The following is a 20,400-nucleotide window of genomic DNA, read 5'->3' on the forward strand; positions in this document are numbered from 1 at the left end:
GCTGCCTGCCTCCACCCTGATGAGCGGGAGCCAGACCCAGGACCTGACCCCTGACCCCACAGCGCACCCGAGGACACCAGCTCTGCTGAAGGGCATGCCCTCAACACCCACTTTTATTTTTTGGACTGAAAGGGGTATGTCTGTATTCAAGGAGGGTCCCAGGAAGCAGTCTCTGTAGAACAGTCCAGTGTTTTGCCGCATCCTGAGTTTTCTCACCGCGATGGGCGAGGGCTTGTCTGTACTTCCGTGTGGTGCGGAGCCAGTGTGCAGGGCGGACGTGGGGACCTCTGGCCACGGCCATGCAGGGAGCCCTGGGGGGACAGCGAGCTCAGGGTAGGGGGCAGTGGCAGTGCCCCCACCCTCTGCAGGAGCTCAGGCTCCTGTGGGGAGGGTGCCCAATGGCCGAGCATGGGCGGCCAGCTCTCAGGATGTGACCGGTCACTGAAGCTGGGTGATTGTGTTTCTGAGAAAGGAGACGTCCCCGAGTTACATAAAGGGTGATGTCCACAAGACTCCACACTTAGACAATATCACCGTTTTGACTCTTATCCGACAAGCCACTCTTCAGACAGTAGGGTTTTCCGATGATCTGTGACCACACCTGCTGTCCATGCTCACCTGCCCACTGGTCCCTGGACGCCCCTAAGCAGCCTCACACCATTGTGGGCCAGCTGCCTCATCACAATCTTCGTCTGCACACAAGCATTCACATGTGCGCTCTCGCCTCGGACTCCAGACCCACACCGGACACCTGGACACCTGTGGTTCCTGGGGCCCCACGCCTGGTCTCTTCGCTGTTAGCAGCAGCGTTCCTTGCGTGTAGATCAAGCGCAGCATAGTCTAGCCCCGCCTGCAGAGCTCAGCGATCACCGACGTTGTTCTGTCTGGAAGTCTCTCTTGGGCCCAGGCCTTGAAGAAAACACTGTGACTTAAGAAGCCTTACCATGCGGTAACTAAGCTCTAGGACCACTGGACGAGGGTGAACCTGTGTGTTGCATGCCGCTGACCTTGGGAAGACTCGCTAATACCACTAATAAACCCGAGGTCACGATGGAAAGCTGTCCTGCGGCTGGTTTGTTGACAGGGACGGAGCCGCCTAGCTTCCCTTTGACTCCGCGCCTCTCTGTCCAGCTCTGGGAGGGGGTCTTCTCGCTGAGTGTGAGGGCTTTGGGCATGAATTGATCAAGGGAGAGCAGGGACTGGGGGTCTTGGGCTTCTCCTGGCTTAGATTGGAATCGCCTCTGTAGAGGCATGTGCGTGGATAGAGAAGGAAGCCGGCCCACTCGCAGCACTGGCTCCTTGCCTGTGGCCGCTCTGCAGCCCATCTAGCGTAACAACAGGACTGACCATCACTGACTACACTTCGTGGTCATTGTCCTGGGCCCAGTGTCCTGTGGCATGGGGAGGTGGGGTGAGCCTGGGCTTTGGTCAGAAGCACTGATCTGTGTCCAGCATGTTAGCCGGGGACACTGGATGAGCAGGGCCCCTTCTCTGACTGGGATCCTGGCTCCAAGCTATGAGCTAATAGCCAGGGCTGGACCACACTATGCAGTGAGAGCTGGAGGGCAGAGGCCTCAGGTCAGGGGGCCCAGGGGGCTGGCCCTGCAGTGCCCAGGATGAGGTAGGTGAACAGGCTGCAGCGGGGAAACCCATGGCTAGCAAATGACATGGGGACAGGTGCCCCATCAAACGGTAACACATTAAAAAAAAAAATTAAAGAGGGCTTTAAGCCAGCTTCAATCCCTCCCAGAAGCCAGGGTGCATCCCACGGAGGGACAGCTAGAGGCCAGCATCTGTGGGACTTACATGTGTCTAGGTACCTGTCTTGTCCCTGATGTCTCCAGAAGCATGTTAGGAAATGCATGTCAGGGGGCCAGGGGTGGTCACGCTCCCTTGTTGGCTGTCCAGCCTGACCCTGGTTCGGGATCTGGTCACCAGCAGTGACACATGGTTCTCAGGGTCTGTCTGTCCTAGTCAGACCTCAGAGACACAGAGGCCAGAAATAGCTTTTATTAAAACACTGATCATTATGAAAACACCTTGAGGTACATTAAATACAGCCTGCCAGTTGTACAAACAGGCTTGAAAACAATTTGCTATAAATTCTGCCTTCATAGCAGCATCTGTGGATCGGTATAGCCAAGGGGAGAAAAACATCCATTTAAAATGAGATTTCTTTTCCATGGTTTGTTACAAGAATTTAATTTGTATCGCCGTTGCCAGCTGAAGGGGCCCATAAGTCCTTGGGAAGGAAAGGTCCCTGCTGTTTGACAAAGATTTGGGGTCCAGCACGCCCCCATCTCAGCATCCCTGTGGTCCCTGGGGGCGGGGGAGCCTGATGGCAGTGTCCTGACAGGCTCTGGCTCCGAGGTAAGCTGGCCCTCCGGGGAAAGACGGGGAGTCAGAGGGAGCAGCGGCAACAGACCCCATGCAGGGGGCATCCTGTGCCTCGGCTTCCAGCATAGCCCTTGGCGGCCCGCCTGTTAGCGGTTAACCAGGGCAGGCAGCACAGGGCCGAGTGGGCGCAGGTGCAGGTGACGGGGGAACCAGCTTTCCCTGTGGCCAGGCACCCACATGGCCTGGGGCTCAGGGTGCTCAATGCAGAGACCCTGGTTCCCAGATGTCACTGATCAGAGTGGGGTTGGAGGTGCTGGGGCTGGGGAGTCAGACCCCAGCCTGTGGCCAGGCACCGCTCTCTTCCCGGGACCTCTCCTGGAAGCTGGGAGCCAGGCCCTGTGGGAGTCCACGTAGTCGCCAGGCCCTCAGGAGGAGATAGTGCAGTGGAGCAGGACTCAATGCAGAGTCCTCATCCACAAACACTGTGAGAACGTGCCTGAGGACTGAGCATTGAGAACACCTGGATGACGGGCTTTGGGCCAGAGTGCCCACCTGCACCCAGGTGGAGGCACAGACTGTGTCAGGTGTCCAGAGGCAGGAGACGTGTCTCCACGCAGGGAGAGGACGCAGAGGACATGGAGCACCAGGCCAGGCCTCCTGGGGGGTCACCTGTCCGGCTGCTCAGTGACAGTTCCGATGCCCACAAGGTCAAGCCTCACTCGAGCCACAGCCACATCTGAGACTGCAGGTTTGGCCTGGGGACCTGCTGTGTGAGCCCCCAAGCCTGATGTGGGCCCCTCTGCCCACCCAGGTGAGCCCCCTGCAGCCTGTGAAGCTCTGGCTGCCACCCCACAGAGGCCCAGATGAAGAGGTGCAGGCTGGAGGCTCAGGGGAGGCCCTTTGGAAAGACCATCAATTTACTTTACCTACAGAGACAGCGGCTTTGGGGATTTCAAAAGCCCTCAGCCGAGAAAAATTAAGAGATTTTCATTTTACAGTCTGGATAAAGTGCTCATAAATTCATCTCTGGGATGTCTCGAGTGGAGAAGTTCCGGCTGTCATCAGAGGCCTGAGTAGACATTGGTACAGTTCTTACCTCTGGGAGGCAGTGATCAATGATAATGTGACTAAAACAAAGTGTTCACAGCTGACCATCACCTGGGCTTCCTACCTCGGGGTCCAGGGGCTCCTCCAGGTGTCTGGGCTGGAAACACTCCCCCAGCCACCCTCTCCCCACTCCCTGACACACCCCAACACAATGGCTCCAGGCTGCTGGACCCCTGGCAGTGGTGGGCGCCTACCTGGCCTAACCCCCACACTCCCCATGTTGGGCCCGCGGGCTCCTGGTTGAGGACTGTGGGATTCAACTGTCTTGTCCCACAGGGGCCACCAGCCACAGTCCAGGATGATACAGGTGTCCCTGTGGCTGCAGAAAGTTGAGGATGGTGCTACCCTGGGGCCATGGTTGGGAAGTAGCTGCTGCTGAGGTCACCAGAGCCAGTGGTTCAGGGAGGTGGCATGAAGATCCAGGGTCCCCAAGGAAGCTTTTGCACACTCAGGGTGGTTTATGGAAAAGGATGGACAGCCCGCATCTTCCAAAGCAGACGCAGACGCTGCTCAGCTGGGGAAGGGGCTGCTCTAGGTCATGAGATCCCTTGAGGCCAGTCTGGCCAAGGTGGATGCGGGAAAACCCTGGGGGTATCCACAGGGGCTTACTGTTCCAGGACAAAGTGCTCTGTGCCGAGCGGGTTAAAAAGACAGCGAAGAGGCTGCCAGAGAGGAAGCAGGGAAGATGCTCTGGTTGGTGGTTGGTGGAGCAAGGAGGGATTGCCAAGGAGACAAGGTGATGGGGGTCCCTCAGAGCCCCTAGTCACAGCCATCTGTCCCCCAGGGTGGCCGGGCCACTGGGATGTCCCTCATTGTGTATGTTTTCACCAGATGTGGTGGCCATGTTGCCCTTCGGGCAGAAGCCTGAGCCCAGGATGCCATATGGGCTAGAATTACTTAATTTCCTTAACAATCAGCATCTGAGACAGGGTAGATCGAGGATACAAACCATAAGGGAAAATGGACTCACTGCCTGATGCCCTGCTTGACCCGCTTAAACACTAAATTAAGTCAGGGGTGGGGGGGATCCTGCTCCTCCATGGCCCCAACCTTGAAGATACTTCAGTTCAGCTAGATGCATGACCCTGTCACTGGATTCCTGTTGCTCGGCTCGTTCAAGGCGCCATCTGCCTGACAGCACCAAGGATTCACGAGGGACACGGGAGAGTTGTCTGCTGTGTCACTGGGCTAGGTAGGAAGTGTCACCCCCAGAGAATAGCAGACGGGGTTCCCGTCCAGGGCAGAGCAGCTGTTTCCCACCTGAGCCACCCTGGGCCGCAGCCTCTCCCCACAGGCCTGGTTGCCCGGGTGGGGACTCAGGTACCACAGTTCATCCGCATCTGTGTCCATGCTCAGACAGAGACACTGTCACATCTGGCCCAGGACACGGGTGCTGAGGACGGCCTCTTCCATGAGGCACTCCTCGGGGGGCACAGCCGCGCGGGCAGAGCCCACCACGTGCCTCACCTCCACGGGCAGGGAGCTGCTCGAGTGCTCCAAGAATTTGGCCACCAAGACCCTGGCGTCCTCAAAGGCTTTGCTGTTCACTAAGGAGCGCAGCCGCTCTTTGGAAACTGTCTGTAAGGCCTCTGGCGTTGACCGCGGGTCCACTTCCCAGGCCTCTGATTTCCCGGGTGAGAGCTGGTGCCGACAGGCGCAGGCGGACGTGATCGAGTGAGACAGGGTCACTGAAAATTGGGGGAAAGACACAATCTGAGAACAACAGACACAAAACAGAAGGCAGCCATCCAGGAATTCCTTGAAAAGCAAACACAGGGATGCTTTGGACAAATGCTCTGCCCAGATTCCTGTGTCCCAGCCTGGCCCTCACTTCCTACGTCCCTCTGTCCCTGGCCCCTCACACCCCTGAGTTCAGCCTGCGTTAACCTAGAGGGGCTGCAGCCTCCTGGAGCTGAAGGGCTGGGGATGGGAGGGTGGGATTCAAAGCTGGCTGGTGAGATGGGGGCCAGGCAGGGGTCTCAGTTCTCTGCTGGAATTCACAAGCATTGTGTGTGTTGGGGGGGTGGGGTGTGGTGCCCCTTCTCAGCCTTCCCCAGCTCCATGACCTTTGCCCTTGAGGGCTGGACGGCATCTGGACACACGTCTGCCTGGAGAGCAGAGCTGGGGGTGGCAGAGGGCAGTGAAAGTCCCTCCCCATGTCAAGGACAGACAGCAGCCACTCCTCTCGAGGCAGCCAGCCCAGGGCCCAGGGCCCCCAGGACAAGGGCTGGGAAATGACACCAGCTCCCAGCAGGATTGCAGCCTCTCTGGATGACCCACAGAAAGAACCCCGTCAAGGAAACCCAGCTCCAGGCGGTCAGCTGTGATGAGTTGCCAAGGACCAGCCTAAGGCCTGGCCAGCCCCATCTGTGTTGCAAGTCACACAAGGAAACACATTCTGGGTGGTCTGGGGTGTGTTCTGTGTCAGCGAGCAATCCTGGTAATGAAGCATGAGAAACTGTACAAGACTCACACATGGGGGGTGGGGTCTCTCCCCTCCAAATAGAAACTCATAAATACAGTAAAACCAATGATAAATCAGGTAGAGTGGGGAACGGTGGAGGGCAGCCCATCTTCCAAACCCACAGGGCTGGGGCTTCTACATGCCTGGACCACTTTGGGAGGGGCTGGTTGGGTGTAGACACAAGGCAGCTGAGGACCACTGGTACTCCCACCCCGTGCACAGAAGTTATCAAAGGGTTTCAGAAAAGGGGTGTCTCACCAGTCCCCAGTGCTGCCCGAGACAGTCCTGCTTCGAGGTCCTGGCTGCAGGATGGGGTGTGTGAAGAGGCGTCATCTTAACCAGAAAGAGTTCAGTTAACACACAGCCCAGGGGAAAGGAATTCCTGATAATACTGTAGTGACCCTCCTGTGTCTAAGACAGACATCAGAGGCAAGGCCAGCAGTGGAGACCCCTGAACATAAACCCGGGGCAGGTGGTCCCTGGGCCCGTCACTTCCTCAGCACAGCCTCAGCAAAGGGCAGCCGGCTGGCACCACTGACAAGCCCAAAGCCCTTCATCCCAATCCCCATCCACATCTGGGGGTCCAGGCGCCTGGGAGGCACGTGCTTTTGAACAAAACAGTAACTGTCAGAGGTGACAGCATGGACAGGCAAACACAGGAGTGACAGCTTATAAGCAAGCCATCGCTGCTCTTCAGATCCACCCCTCACACGTCAGGGTCTGCAGAGCATGAGCTTCACTGGAGGGGTGGGGAGCGGGGACCCCAGTCAGGTGGTGGTAGCCCTCAGGGGCTTAGAAACATCTGAGCCAGGAGCGCGTGAGCAGTCGGTGCATCCTCAGGAGAAGGTTCTGGGGGAGGCAGTGGATGTGAGCTGGCGGGGGGGTGGTGCAGGAGGGAGGAGAGGGGTGCTCACCAGGAGCGGCAGAGGCACAGCCTGTACTTTCCAGCGGGGCACCTCAGGCAGTGACCTGGGTAAACACTGGCTCCATGCAGGGATGGAGTTCTCCTGGGGGCAGGCTGGGAGCTAATCCACCTGGCGTTCAGCTGGACAAGACCATTGACTGGTCCAAGCACCACTGGCTTCCTCTGACTTCTTTCACTGTGTGGACAAGTCCCCACAGTGATGGCACTTGTGGTCAAGGGCTCCCCAACTTTTAGTGGCACAAACCCAGGAGGAGGTGGGGGTCCTCCAATTTTAGGATATATGAGACCCCCCCAGGGAGTGCTGTTGGGCTGCAAGGTGCAGGACCCTGGGGCCAGGTCCCCCATCCTGGGGGTACCTAATGTCACGTGGACAATGCTGACCCAACCCAGGGTGCCCATGACGTGTCTGCTGGGGGTGGCATCAGCTGGCGGACAACCCCATCCAGGGCTGTCACTGAGATGCAGCCATGTCTTACATGGCCCCTTGTCCTACCAGACCCCTCAGCAGACACAGGCACTTCCCACAAGTGTGTAACCCAGGCTGGTCCTGGAGGGGAGTCACCCAGGCTGACAAATGGATACAGACTGTGGGCTCTGCCTGACCTGAGACCTTCATGGGCCCCAGAATTGGTGTGAAGCCTGCAGGCTAACACCGAGGCTGCCCAGGTCTGAGGCTGCAGACCTACCCAGAAGGCTGTCATCTTCCCAAACCTCCACCTCCCTGCCCCTCTCCCTGACTGAGCAGTAAGCTCAGTGGGGGCACAGTAGGAGTTGCAGGCTGGCCACCCACCTTCCAGGCTTCAGACATCAAGTTCACATTGCCCGTGTGGCCCAAGGCAGGGCCCAGGGGACATGACTCCACTCCCAGGGGACATGAGGCCTGTGGTGTCCAGGCAGAGCTGGGCATGCCCCGGGACACAGGGGCTGGGGCCGCTGTACCTGTCGCCCTGGATGTGCACGAAGTGGGGTCACTGATGGAGCGGGCCATGCGCCTGGGACCTGACCGTACCCGCGTGCCCTTGTGGGGGCCCTCAGGGGACGTGTGGTGGGGATGTGGGGTAGGCAGCGGGGTGCTCATGGGGTTGTCAGGGGACGGGCAGCTCAGGCCAGGAGCAGTGGTGCCCTCAGAGACCAGGAGGCTGGAGCTGTCGGTCAGTGCTGCAAAGAAAGGGACCTGAGTTAGTGCTGGTGACCACCGAGCCCCCCACCATGAGGGAGAGCGTCCCCCTGAGTCCTCCCAGGGGGCAGGCACAGTCCAACCTCCAAACTCCAAGCCTGGAAAAAACCTTGTCATTGTGTGAGGCTGACAGTGCTCTGTGTGGAAAGGAGGGGGACCAGAATCACTCCAGGAGGGGCATGGGCTCAAGAGACTCCAAGTCAGAAAACAGCTGCACCTCGCGTCCAGAGCATCCTGGGGCGGGGAGTCTGAAGCACAGGAAGGGTCTCTTGCTCCATGGGCAGGGCCTGTGCAGAGAGAGGTGGGGGCTTGGAGGGACCCTTGCACCCCCAGCCAGGTCCTAGTGGGCCCGAGAACCTATCTGCCCCCACACAGGCCCAGAGTGCAGCCCCTCGTCAGGCAGGGGGTTAGTCCAGCCCTGACCACTCTGGAGGTGGCCTGGCACCAGGTATTGAACAAGCTGCCCTGACGCCCCAGGTGTGAGAACTGCTGCTCAGGCCAGGCTCCACCCCTTGCTTTTCCACAGGTGGCCCTGAGGCAGGACTGGACCAAGATCCATCTAAACAGGGTCCCCAGCAGACCTGTATGCACATCAGGGCCTGAGGACCACCTCATTGCCCTGCCTCCTAAGTGAAGTAGATGTTCAAGTAGAGTGGCCCACCTGGGGGACACATGATAAAAACCACAGTAGCCCGAACTCCTGCAGGGAGGTGAGGGGAGGCCTTGGGGTCTGTTCTTTCCTCTCCTTCCCGTGGGTGCTGGGGGAGCCTCTCTATTCCCAGAGTCCCAAGTGCCCCACATCTATGCATGTCCCATGCCCAGGGCCCACCCAGTCACCCCCAGTCCCTGGCCAAGGACACACAGCTGAGAGAGGGTGGGAAAGAGAAGTGGGAGCTGGCTGAAGTGACCCCGTCCAGCAGCACCTGTGCTCAGCCACCCCACACCCCACTGTCCACCGCTGCTGCCCAAGAGGTGGTTTGAGACCATCAGTCCCATCTGTCCATTTGGAAGAACAAAGATGAGCCAGACCTCACAGATCACATGCAAAAAAAAAAAAAAAAAAAAATTCTTCAGGATCATTAATACTTTCCTTCTTTAAGATAATGTAAGAAGAAAATATGTGAGAATAAACCTGCAGCCATGGGATGGAGAAAGATTTTATAAACATGATATTGACAGAAACCATTTGACAACAGAACCAAATTTGACAACAAAAGGAATACATTTGACAACAAAAGGAATGGCAAACTTGTGTATGGTGAGGCCTCGTTAACGGGCTTTGAGAAACAAAACCTGAACTGGGGAAGCAAGCCTGTCATAAATAGGAAAACTGTCACTCTTACACATTTCCTCACTTCTCTATTTAGCAAATATTTTTCTTATTTGTTGTTTAGCTGCTAAGTTGTATCTGACTCTGAGACTCCATGAACAGGAACCTGGAAAACCTGAACATAAACTCCATGCCAGTCTCCTCTATCCATGGGATTTCATGGGAAAGAATACTGGAGTAGGGTGCCAATTCCTTCTCCAATTTTTCTTATTAATCTAAAAAAAAAAAAAACTGCTAGAGAAAAAAATGGACCCCAAAACAGACCCTTTAAGGGTGGTTAAGGTCTCCAGGAGTGACAATGTCTGGGAGGAGGGGTTTGTCACAAGCACCCTTGGTGGGAACATGAACTTGTAATAAAACCTTTCCAGGACACAGCGTGGTCAATATCCCCAAGTCTAAAACACGCGTTCCCCTGGACTTCGCAATTTTCCACGCTGGATTTATTCCAAGACAATAATTGAGCAAGGGCCCAAAATCGAGTGTATAAATGTAGGAAAGAAAGAACACTTTCCTGTTTCATTAGAAAAGTTTAGACCTAGACATTGTCATCATAAACACTATCAAAATCTTTTCAAGATTACCCAGCAGTGTATTAAGTCTTTTGAATAGTATTCATTCCTGTGGATTCTTTGATCCCAATTCCCCCCTTCTCTTTTACCGCTTTATTGGGGTGTAATTTGTATGCAAAAGCCCTGTATCTATTTAATGCATATAATTTGATGAGATGGGACATATGCACACAAAATTGATCCCAAGTTTCTCAATGTCAATGAAAGTCCAGTGACTGCATTCCTTAAGGACATGCAGTCACAGAGAGACAAATGTGACTTATCCCTGAATATATGTCGTTAATAGAAAGCTGATAAAATTACAACAACATTGCAGGAACAACTCATGGTCCAAGGCTGGTAACTCTCATTTCTGCACACCGCCCCCCACTGCTTGGCTTGTGTCGTGTGACTATATCTCTGGGCTTCCCAGGTGGCTCAGAAGGTAAAGAACCTGCCTGCAGTGCAAGAGTAATGGGTTTGATCCCTGGGTCAGGAAGGTCCCCTGGAGAAGGAAATGGCAACCCACTCCAGTATTCTTGTCTGGAGAATTCCATGGACACAGGAGCTGGTGGGCTACAGTCCATAGGTCACAAAGAGTCGGACAGGCGTGAAGCGACTTAGCACGCACACATGCAGTAAGTGCGTTCAGCAAGGTTGTTCAATTTGAGGTGAATGCATGAGTGAATCCCTTGAGTCACAGTCAGTCACACATACTGACCATGAACATGCAGAAGAAACCAAAGGTGTAAATCCAGTGCCGATGACAGTTGCTCCAGAGAAATGAAACATGTAACACGGACACCAACAAAACCTGCCCAGGATCTGTAGGTGAAAATGATACTGTGAAACCACAGATTGAAATTCACAGAGACACACTGTGTTCGTGCCTTGAAAGACTCAGCTTTAGAAAGATGATGATTCCCTAAAATACTGAACAAATGAACTTACTCTACACAACAGGAGCAGACTCAGATATAGAGATCAGACTTGTGGTTGCCAAGGGGGAGAGGGAGTCAGAGGTGGGAACGAGTGGGAGTTTGGGATTAGCAGATGCAGACTAGTAAAGGTTCTAATGTATGACACAGGGACCTATATTCAATAGCCTGGATAAACCACAATGGAAAAGAATATGAAAAAACAATGTGTGTATATGTATAACAGAGTCACTTTGCTGTACAGCAGAAATTAACACAATATTGTAAAAAAAGAAAAAAAAAAAGATGGTGATTCTGTTCAAATAGCTCCACAGGTTTAATGTGATTCCAGTCAAGATCCCAAAAAGATACAGGTGAACTGATTCAAAATTGGCTATGAAAAGACTCTTGCTCCTTGGAAGAAAAGCTATGACAAACCTTGACAGTGTACTCAAAAGCAGAGACATCACTTTGTCGACAAAGGTCTGTACAGTCAAAGCTATGGTTTTTCCAGTAGTCATGTATGGATGTGAGAGTTGGACCATAAAGAAAGCTGAGCACTGAAGGATTGATGCTTTTCAACTGTGGTGTTGGAGGAGACTCTTGAGAGTCCCTTGGACTCAAGGAGATCAAACCAGTCCATCCTAAAGGAAATCAATCCTGAATATTCATTGGAAGGACTGATAATGAAGCTGAAGCTCCAATCCCTTGGCCACCTGATGTGAAGAGCTGGCCTGTTGGAAAAGACCCTGATGCTGGGAAAGACTGAAGGCAGGAGGAGAAGGGGATGACAGAGGATGAGATGGTTGGATGGCATCACTGACTCAATGAATGTGAGTTTGGGCACACTTTGGGAGATAGTAAAGGACAGGGAAGCTTGGTGTGCTGCAGTCCATGGGGTCACAAAGAGTTGGACATGACTAAGACTGAACAACCACAAATGAGGGAAAGGGCGCTGGGGTGAGGGGGGCGGACGAAGCCCCCTGGAGAAAGTGTGAGGTTCCCAGGTCTGACCACTGGGGCAGAGAGGAGGATGTGTTGGAGCCTCCCCTGTACCTAGCAGGAGTGGCTCCAGCAGCTCCCATCCCTTAAAGAGGAGGACAGAGGACTTAACAGAAGAGAAGAAAAAGAGAGGAGGAGACACACCTGGAAGACTACCATCTTAAGTGTTTCAGACTGAAGATGGTGTACTTACCTTGTGAGCTGAAGCCCGCAGTGATGTCAGGGTCCCCAGGGCCGGGTTCAGTCACCTGTGGGTCCGCGCTCGGGAGCTGCAGTGAGAAACAGGATGTGGGTGGTCTGCTATCTTAAGGGTGTATCACAGCCGCCTCTAGAAAGGCAGGTTGACTCCAGAGCTCGTCTTCCACAGACATGTGAGCAGGGCTCCAGTCTTCTCCCCTGAATGTGTGGGGTGGGTGGAGGGAGACGTCATTTCCAAGACCAAAGCTCCTTTCTTGGACCTTCTGCACTCAGAACAGTGTGCTCACCCTGAGAGCCCACCCTGAGCCCACTTGGCTTACACTTACAGGCACTGTCTGGGACTGACGGAGGTCACACACGGTCCTTGCCTCACCAGAGGTGGTAGGACAGCCCTTCCCTCACCCCCATCCCCTCTCTCCCTGCCCTCATTCTAGGGAGAGAAGGACCATGGCACCAACACTCATGGCATCGCAGTGCTCTGGGCTGGCAGTCTGCACATGGGTGGGCACTGAACATGCTCTGCACTCCCCAGGGCTGCATGCACCCGGCCCTCTCCTGTGCCTTCTGCTCACACGTGGGGTCAGGAGGCTGCTCCCAAGGCCAGGGGTCCAGGTGCACACGAAGCGTGTGCCGGGTTGACGCAGGCCCCCGAGCCCAGTGGACAGGGTAGCTGTGAAACACGAATCAGGGTGCACGGTCCTCACACTTTTGCAGCTTTCTTCGTGAATGACTGTTAGGCCCAGAGAGGCCTGGGGAGTGTGAGGGGAGAGACCAGCCTCCTCTGCTGGGCAGGGATGGCGCACGTCTACTCCCTGCCAGGCCCCTTTGGGCTGGGATCCGCCCCAGGCCAGTGCATCTATGCCATCCCTGCTTCAGAGCACAGCAGCCTCTCCCCTCCCCAGCCACGCACCTGAAGGCGTGAACTCCATGCGTATTGACCCTGTGCCTCTCATGAACACCATCTCTGGTTCCTCGTGGTATTTCAGGACTGCTGGCCAGTAATGAGCTGGTGGAGGCCAAGAAGGTCAGGCGGGCTCTGTGGCAGGCCTGGTTCCAGCTCAGTAATTACATTTCTGTCTCCCTCCTGCTCAATCGAAAGCTTATAGTGGGCGCTCACCTCTCCTCCGTCAAGCAGGCTGGGGGATGGGCTACTGGCCCCCACCCCACTCCACCCCACCAGAGGGGTGAGCTGCACACCCACAGGGATCGGACAGGGAGGTGCCCCAATGGTTGCTTGGATCCCACGTGTATATAATACCATCCAGCACTCAGCACTCCCTCTCTGCCCAGGAAGGGTTGGTTGGGGCAAATTTACAACATCCACACCAGGTAACCTGTGTGGGAAATCTGTGTCAAGAATCTTCAGCCAGGGACATCCCTAGTGGTCCAGTGGCTAAGACTCTGTTCCCAGTGCAGGGGGGCCCGGGTTCAATCCCTGTTCAGGGAATCAGATCCCACATGCAGCAACTAAAAGTTCTCATGCTACAACTAAAGATTCCACATGCTGAAACAACAACAAAAAATTCCACATGCCACCAAAGATCAAAGATCCCACATTCGGCAACTAAGACCTTTTTTGTGATTTTTGCAGGAAGCTGTTTTTTTTTTTTTTTTTAATATTTATTTATTTGGCAACTAAGACTGGGCACAGACAAATAAATAAATATTTAAAAAAAAAACACACAACAAAACAGCCCTCTTCAAAATCACAAACAAAGGAACAGGGCCCAGAGGTTCGTTTCCTTTCTAACTCTTGCCTGTATCTAACCTTTTTGACTCCCTTTTCTTTTTTTGTAGGAGTGGGTGGCAACTTCAGGCCTGAAAATAAAAAGCTTCTGGCAACAAAGAAATATAAATAAAACAGGAGAAGTAAAATACCCGGCAAGACAAGGTCAGGAGGAAATTGGATTCATGTCATGTTTTGCAGAAGTGGCACTGGCTTTCCTCTGGCTCACAGTCAAACCTGGTGTCAAGAGGAGACAGCTCCTGGGAGCAGGGCATCCATCACCCTGGTGAGCAGGGTGTCAGGGTTGAACTTGAACGTGCCCTGCCCCCACCACCCCACGTCCAAGGCCACCTGGCCGCAGCTTAGCTGTGGGGGAACGGCTGCTCACTTCAACCAGCATGGTCGGTGAAACACAGAGGCAGTGGAAGAAATACATTTGCAGCATAGAACTGGAGCTGAAATCTGAGTTTAGCAATAAAGGCTCATAACAGTTCCACAGGACAGAGGGTGAAAGGGCTGGGAAAGGAGAGGCTGCATGAATGACGTAATGTGGATGCTCCAACGCCTGCATTTGTTTATTCCCAGATGTGTTGTTTTGACCACTTATCGTAACTGAAAAGTCAATCAGCATTTAGGCAAATAAGTTCCCCCATCTCCCTTTCTTGTAGAAAGCTGGGGCTAAGAGGACATGCATGGAAACTCTGCCCTATGTCTGTAACGAGTTTCCAACTCCTGGCTGAGGTCAGGCAGCTGTATCCTAGGTTTACAGAGCACTGTCCTTGTGGGGGCTGGGGGGAGGGCAGACAGTTATCAGCAATTGAGGAAAAGGGGTACTAAGGTTTTGGGCTCATGTTCCAAAACAATCTTTCAAGATACTTGACTTACAGATCTTCAAATGTAAAGTTCATTTTGTCTGAAAATATAAACAATAACTTTGAGGCCTTGGGGCTGGACACAGCTCTGTCATGTCCCTCGCCTTTCTCACAACTTCTGGCCGTACCCACTGTATTGCCACCAGATGCCCAGCTGCTCAAAGGAAGCTCTACAGTGTGGCATCCAGGGTCATCGATCTTCATCCACATCATTCCCGTGAACCCTCTTCCCGCCCCCTAGGCCTCCACAAGGAGCTGCTCTGGCTCACAAGCCCATTCACCCACGATGGCCCCGCTGGCCCTTCCTCTGAGGCCACAGAGAAGTCCATTCATCTCTGTCCTGTGACCCTGAGAAAGGAGACCCCATTCACCTCTGGATCTAGGAACCTGTGAACCAGTGCACAGTCTTATGGACCCCCCGGAACACACACAGGACATCAACCTGACAAATTTGCCCACTTTCCTGTTGTAGAAAGAAACCCCCTGCTTCCAGTCCTGTCCCAAGCTCAGGCCATAGAGAAGAGAGCTCATCGCAGACCAAGTCAAAATGGAACCTGAATGAGGCCGAAACACATGGTCAAAACGAACATGCTGAGTTTGGAAGTAGGGGGGCACGTTTCTTTCCAAGTCAAAAATCCATTGAGATGCGCGGCCTCTGCTCTGCTCAGACCTGCACGGTGTCTGCTTGTCTTTCCAGGGGCGGTTGTCTTCCTCTCTTTATCCAAAGGAGCACAAATAGGCAATTTATACACATCTGTCCTAACAAGGGTGTAATTAACCTTCTCATCTTCCAGGGAGAGGGGCTCGTGCTGTAAGGGAGCTGCTCCTGACTGTCGAGTTAGGGGGAGGGCTGCACGGGAGACCGGGCAACTGGCAGGCACAGTGTTCCTCCCATGAATGGGAGGGGTTCCTGGACTCCCAGCTGCCCGCCCCCACCCCCCGCAACTCCCCCTGCTCCCCTGGGGCGTCTGTGGAACTGGAAATTGCTACTAGGCCACAGGGTCAGAGAGAATCAGCCGGCGGCCCCTGGATTGGGAGGAGGGGGGTGCAGTGGCCCTTTCATCACAGATGCTGTCAGCCAGGCCCAGGGAAGGGAGGGCCACATCCAGTGACAACAATCAATTGTGCAGGCGCTTGTAATCTGGCAGTCTCTGAGTCAATGCAAGCTCATGTGAGATGGGTCTTTGCCCTTGAAAATTTCCTCCCCAAAATCCTGTGAAAGAAATCTCCACTTAGAGAATTCCTCATACTTTTGGAAAATGATGTCATATGGGTCTTGGAACAGGTATTACCATCATCATTCTCTGATACAGTCTATTCTTTAGGGAAAAAAAGAGAGTAAAATAGTGATAAACACTCAACATCCTTCTAGGTCCAAGTGTGGGGGTGCCTCAAATGTCACCCTCAAACCCAAAGCTGCTTCCCAGCCCACGGGCAGGCCCAGCAGGGCAGCAGCATGGCTGGGGCTTCTTGCTGGCTCCTGTCCTGCTGCTGTCCACGGGGTGGTGCACACAGACCTGAGAATCACTGCCCGCTCCCCTCCTCTGGACATGGAGGGACTAAGGAGATGCAGGTCGGGGAGCCCAGAGCTCTGTGTGGCAGAGGGGTTGCAGTGTGAAGGGGGAAGTGGAGGGGGAGGTGGCAGGGGTCCCTCCCACCCCAAGGTGGCTGAAGAGAATCACACAGCCCTGTGGGCTTCCTGGGGTCTCCAGTTCCCCGGCCGCCCTGCCCAGTGCCCCTGCTGGTTACAGGCTGAGCTACCTGTCTGCTCCCGGGTCAGCCCCTCCTGCCTTCCAGGGCCCTCCCTCCCCAGGCCCTGGGGAGCCCCTGGCCCCATGCTCCAGGCCCTGGCACAACCCTTTCGTAACCCCCCTCACCCTGTTCCCACACCCCACCCCCACCCCCAACTATTTCTTATCCGGCCTCTTCTTGGAGCATCTTGCCAGAGCCATTGATCCCGGTTCCCAAATGTGTAGCAGCTGCAGTGGGGATTTGGGAGCCAGGCTGATCCTCAGATTCTCAGCAACCCCCAGAGTGCGGGGGCGGGGGTGGGGGGGTGGGGAGGGGTGAGCCAAGCATCTGCATTTGATTGACAAGTCTTCCACAGAGTCAGGAGGCCCCCTGGAGCCTAGAAAAAGTATCCACACTCCTGGTCCCCCTCCTCAGGTGCCATGCCCCCACTCCCTAATGCCATCTGGTCCTGCCCACTCCCCCACCCCCATGGCAGCTGGTCCTGCCAAAGTCACCAATAGCCCTTGGGTGGTGAGCCAAGTGGAAGGGGCTCAGTCTTTAACAACCTCCAGGCAACACTTGGCTGGTGCCTTCCTCACTGAGAACTGGTTTCTGGAACCCCCAACCATGCCGTCTCCTCGGCTCTCACCCTCTGGCTCCAGGGCTTCAGTGAACACCTCTGCAGCGAACCCCAACTTCTCTACCCCAAGTCCTGACCCTATCAGCCACAGACATTCCCTGGGATGTTCTGATGATCCTGGTACCCAGCGAGGACCAGCAAGTAGATTGTTGTCCCCCGATCTCACATTTACCCCTCCCTCTGAGCCTTTGCAGGAGCTGCCCCTCCCCTGGGAGCACACCCCTCCTCTCTGACCTGCTGGCCTGCCATGGCTGAGGCCTCAGCTCCCAGGATCCCTGGACCCACCCAGGGACCAGCATCCCTGTCCAGTGCCCCTCAGTACCTGGAGCTCCGCTCAGGGCTCTGACCACTCTCACAGGAAGCGGGTTCCCTTGACAATATTGACTGATCAATTTTTATCATGAAGAGAAAAATAAATCACTTCAGGAAGGCAGAATGCTCTGCTTTGCTTTAAAGGGAAAAGTTCCAGAGAATTTGGTCGTTAATGAGTCTAGAGAAGACAGTCACCCACGTCACACTGCTGCCTCGTCCCTCTGGGGCCGTTCCCCGGTCTGTCCCTTCCCCAGACAGGAAAATGGCCAGGAGACCCAGCCGAGTCCTTCTGCTGGGCCGACAGTCTCAGGACCTCTCGGTGGGAGCAGGCCCTAAGAGAGGCCCCGGGGTGTTAGGAGCCTCTGCCTCAGCTTGGTGGGTGGCAGTCACACCCCAGGAGTCCGAGGAGAGCCCGTGGTAGAGACGCCCCCCAGGCGCCGAGCCTCTTCCCTTTTCTTCATGTCACACAGCCACCGGCCTGTAGGACTTGATCCCCTGAAGACAGGACTGTGTCCAGTCACATCCCTAGAGGCTGAGCCCAGCACATGGGGTCCCCAGGGCCACTCCTCAGGGGGTGGTGGGAACACACGGGCCCTGAAGCCCGGCCTGCTCACCGCGGGACCCGTCTCACAGGGTGACAGCATGATGTTGGGCCTGTACCACCTCTGGGGGGGATTTGGGGGGTGGCTCCATGGCTGCTGAAGCCTCACGGCCGTGCCCCTAGAACTCCTGGTCCCATCTGTGTCTCCTCTGCCTGGTGTACGGGGCCCAGAAGTGGCTGCAGCCTGCTCCCTGGATGGCTGTGTCCCGCATCATACACACACTGTCCAATCCCTGCACTTCCCCAAGGGGCCACTATGTGGCCCCATCACTACCTCTGTATTTGGGCCAATGCAACCTTTCCCTGTGTTCAACGTGTCTCTGCCCTGGCCAGTGACCCTCGATATTCAGCAATGAGAGCATGATGACAAGGATGGTGATAACAATACCAAAGAAGTGCAAGTAGCTTTTGCCAAGTCAGACCCTGCCATGTGCCCAGCCCTGTCCATTACAACTGTTCTGGTCCACCTGAAGGGCTTGGTACTATTATGATCCCACTTCACAGATGAGGAAACTGAGGCCACACGTCCTGAGAGTGCGCCTTCTGGGCTCAGGCCCCTCTCTGGCTGTAGCCACTAGGCTTCTGACAGGAGCAGGGGTTCAAACCAGCTCTGTCATGTGTCTGGCTGACTATGACAGTGGCCTGTAGCTGAAACAGGCCAGAGCCCTCTGCATACTCAGGGCTCCCTGCCCCTGCCTCCTGCTCAGCCAGAGCTGAGACACCAGTGCCCACAGGTTTGCTGAATGGCTGGGAGAGATTCCAAAGAAGGCAGAAAGGCTGGGAACAGGGAACTGGCCTGTCAGAGGGCCGGGGACTCACCTGGTTGGTGGGGCTCGGGCCTACCACGGCCTCATAGGGTGGTGGGAGCTCAGCGGGGTATAGCAGGCCTGGGCTGTTGATGGCGACGCCGTACAAAGTGCCGAATGGGGAGGAAGCAAAGTCCAGGTGGAGGCCCCTGAGTGGCAGAAGGAGGAAGGTCACCCTCTGGGGAAGGAGCCGACTGTTCCCATTGCCCTCAGAGCAACTGGAACAATTCCCACGCAGAATTCTTGGGTATGTGAAAAAAAAGCCTCATTCACTAGGTGGTTCTAACTCTTGTTTATTGCTCTCAAAGGGTACTGGTACTTTCACCAACTTTATGGCCTTTTCCGTGACAACGAAAACCATCTTACAGCTGATTTCATCTTTAATTAAATGTGACTGTAACCTGACAGGAAATAGGCAACCCACTCCAGTATTCTTGCCTGGAGGATCCCATGGACAGAGGAGCCTGTTGGGCTACAGTCCATGGGGGTCACAAACAGTCGGACACGACTAAACATGCATGCATGTCCAACCTGAGAGCTGTACTGTGTTTTCTGAGAGTGAAATAGGACTAATCCTGCCTGGGTTTCCCCTCGGATACCCTGCAGTGAGGCCAGAGGAACCACACGGGTCTCTGAGCATCCCACTCCACCACCACCCCGCCCAGGGCTCTGCTGTCAGGACCAACATTCAGGCCTTCATCTGCCTCCCCTCTGCTCACCTGCATGGACAAGGAGCATCTCATGCCTCCCCCATCCCCAGACGGCTTCCCATTTTTGGGTCCCAGCATCCCTTAGGGAGGGGTCCCCAGAGACACCCACCTGTGGGCCTCGGCAGTGGGTGTGCAGGTGTACTCTGGAGGGTAATAGGGAGGAGGGGGCAGCGGGGGCACAAATTCATCGAAATCCAAGGTCTGGTGGAGCACGGTACCATGGGGGGTCAGGCAGGCCGGGCTGGCAGAAGGTGCCCTTTGTGGAAGGAACTGGAAGACAGAGAGGTTCTGAGTGATTGGTCGGCCAGTGTGGCTTGTGTCTCATGAAGCTAACTGCACCCAAGCTTTAATGACACAGTTGGAACTCTCAGGGACTTCAACCTGTCAAACAGTGTTAGTTGTTCAGTTGTATTCAACTCTTTGTAACCCCATGGACTGTAGCCTGCCAGGCTCCTCTGTCCATGGAATTCTCCAGGCAAGAATACTGGAGTGTGTAGCCATCTCCTTATCCAAGGGAATATTCCTGACCCAGGGATCAACCCACACTGCAAGCTGATTATTTACTCAAGGTAACTGGCTAAACACACATGTGAAACAATGGCTTTGTGAGGATCCCCTTCCCTCTGGAGCCTCATCGCGCTCCGTTCCCCTGCTGTTACACAGACATGTGTCTTCTGAGGCAAAGCACAGTCTGGGAAGACTTCACTCCTATCTCTGCCATTAACTCGGGCTGTATGTGGCTCCTGCCTTCTCCACACACAGAGCCCGGTCAATGCCCCTCTAGCCAGTGTGAGCCGAGGTTTGTGCATTTAATCATCTGAGACAGATGTGCTCATGGCCAAGGGCAGTGTGGATGTGTCTGCCGGCCCTGACTTTGGAAAGCCACTTGCCCCGCGGCCACTGCACGAGGCTGAGCAGCCAGGATGAGGCCAAGGGTCCTGGGGGTCTCAGGGGGTGAAGACTCAGAAATTAGAGAAATCAACAACACCCTCAAGCA

General features: G+C 54.9%; 1 protein-coding gene across 2 annotated transcripts in view; it reads right to left on the reverse strand.

Moving 5' to 3' along the window:
- Window positions 1-3,002: 3,002 nt before the first annotated feature.
- ENTREP2 (endosomal transmembrane epsin interactor 2) overlaps window positions 3,003-20,400 on the reverse strand; it is a 237,235-nt gene continuing 219,837 nt past the window's right edge. For both annotated transcript variants that reach the window (XM_065906681.1, XM_065906679.1), the window contains 7 exons: window positions 19,513-19,673; window positions 18,703-18,842; window positions 17,209-17,225; window positions 12,001-12,055; window positions 7,773-7,991; window positions 6,167-6,241; window positions 3,003-5,132 (listed from right to left, as the gene is read on the reverse strand). In XM_065906681.1, the coding sequence (XP_065762753.1) occupies window positions 4,813-5,132; window positions 6,167-6,241; window positions 7,773-7,991; window positions 12,001-12,055; window positions 17,209-17,225; window positions 18,703-18,842; window positions 19,513-19,673 (987 nt within the window). In that variant the 3' untranslated portion in view covers window positions 3,003-4,812. The remainder of the gene's footprint in view (window positions 5,133-6,166; window positions 6,242-7,772; window positions 7,992-12,000; window positions 12,056-17,208; window positions 17,226-18,702; window positions 18,843-19,512; window positions 19,674-20,400) is intronic.

The sequence above is a fragment of the Muntiacus reevesi genome, chromosome 15 (genome assembly GCF_963930625.1).
Source record: "Muntiacus reevesi chromosome 15, mMunRee1.1, whole genome shotgun sequence".
NCBI classification, from domain to species: Eukaryota; Metazoa; Chordata; class Mammalia; order Artiodactyla; family Cervidae; genus Muntiacus; species Muntiacus reevesi.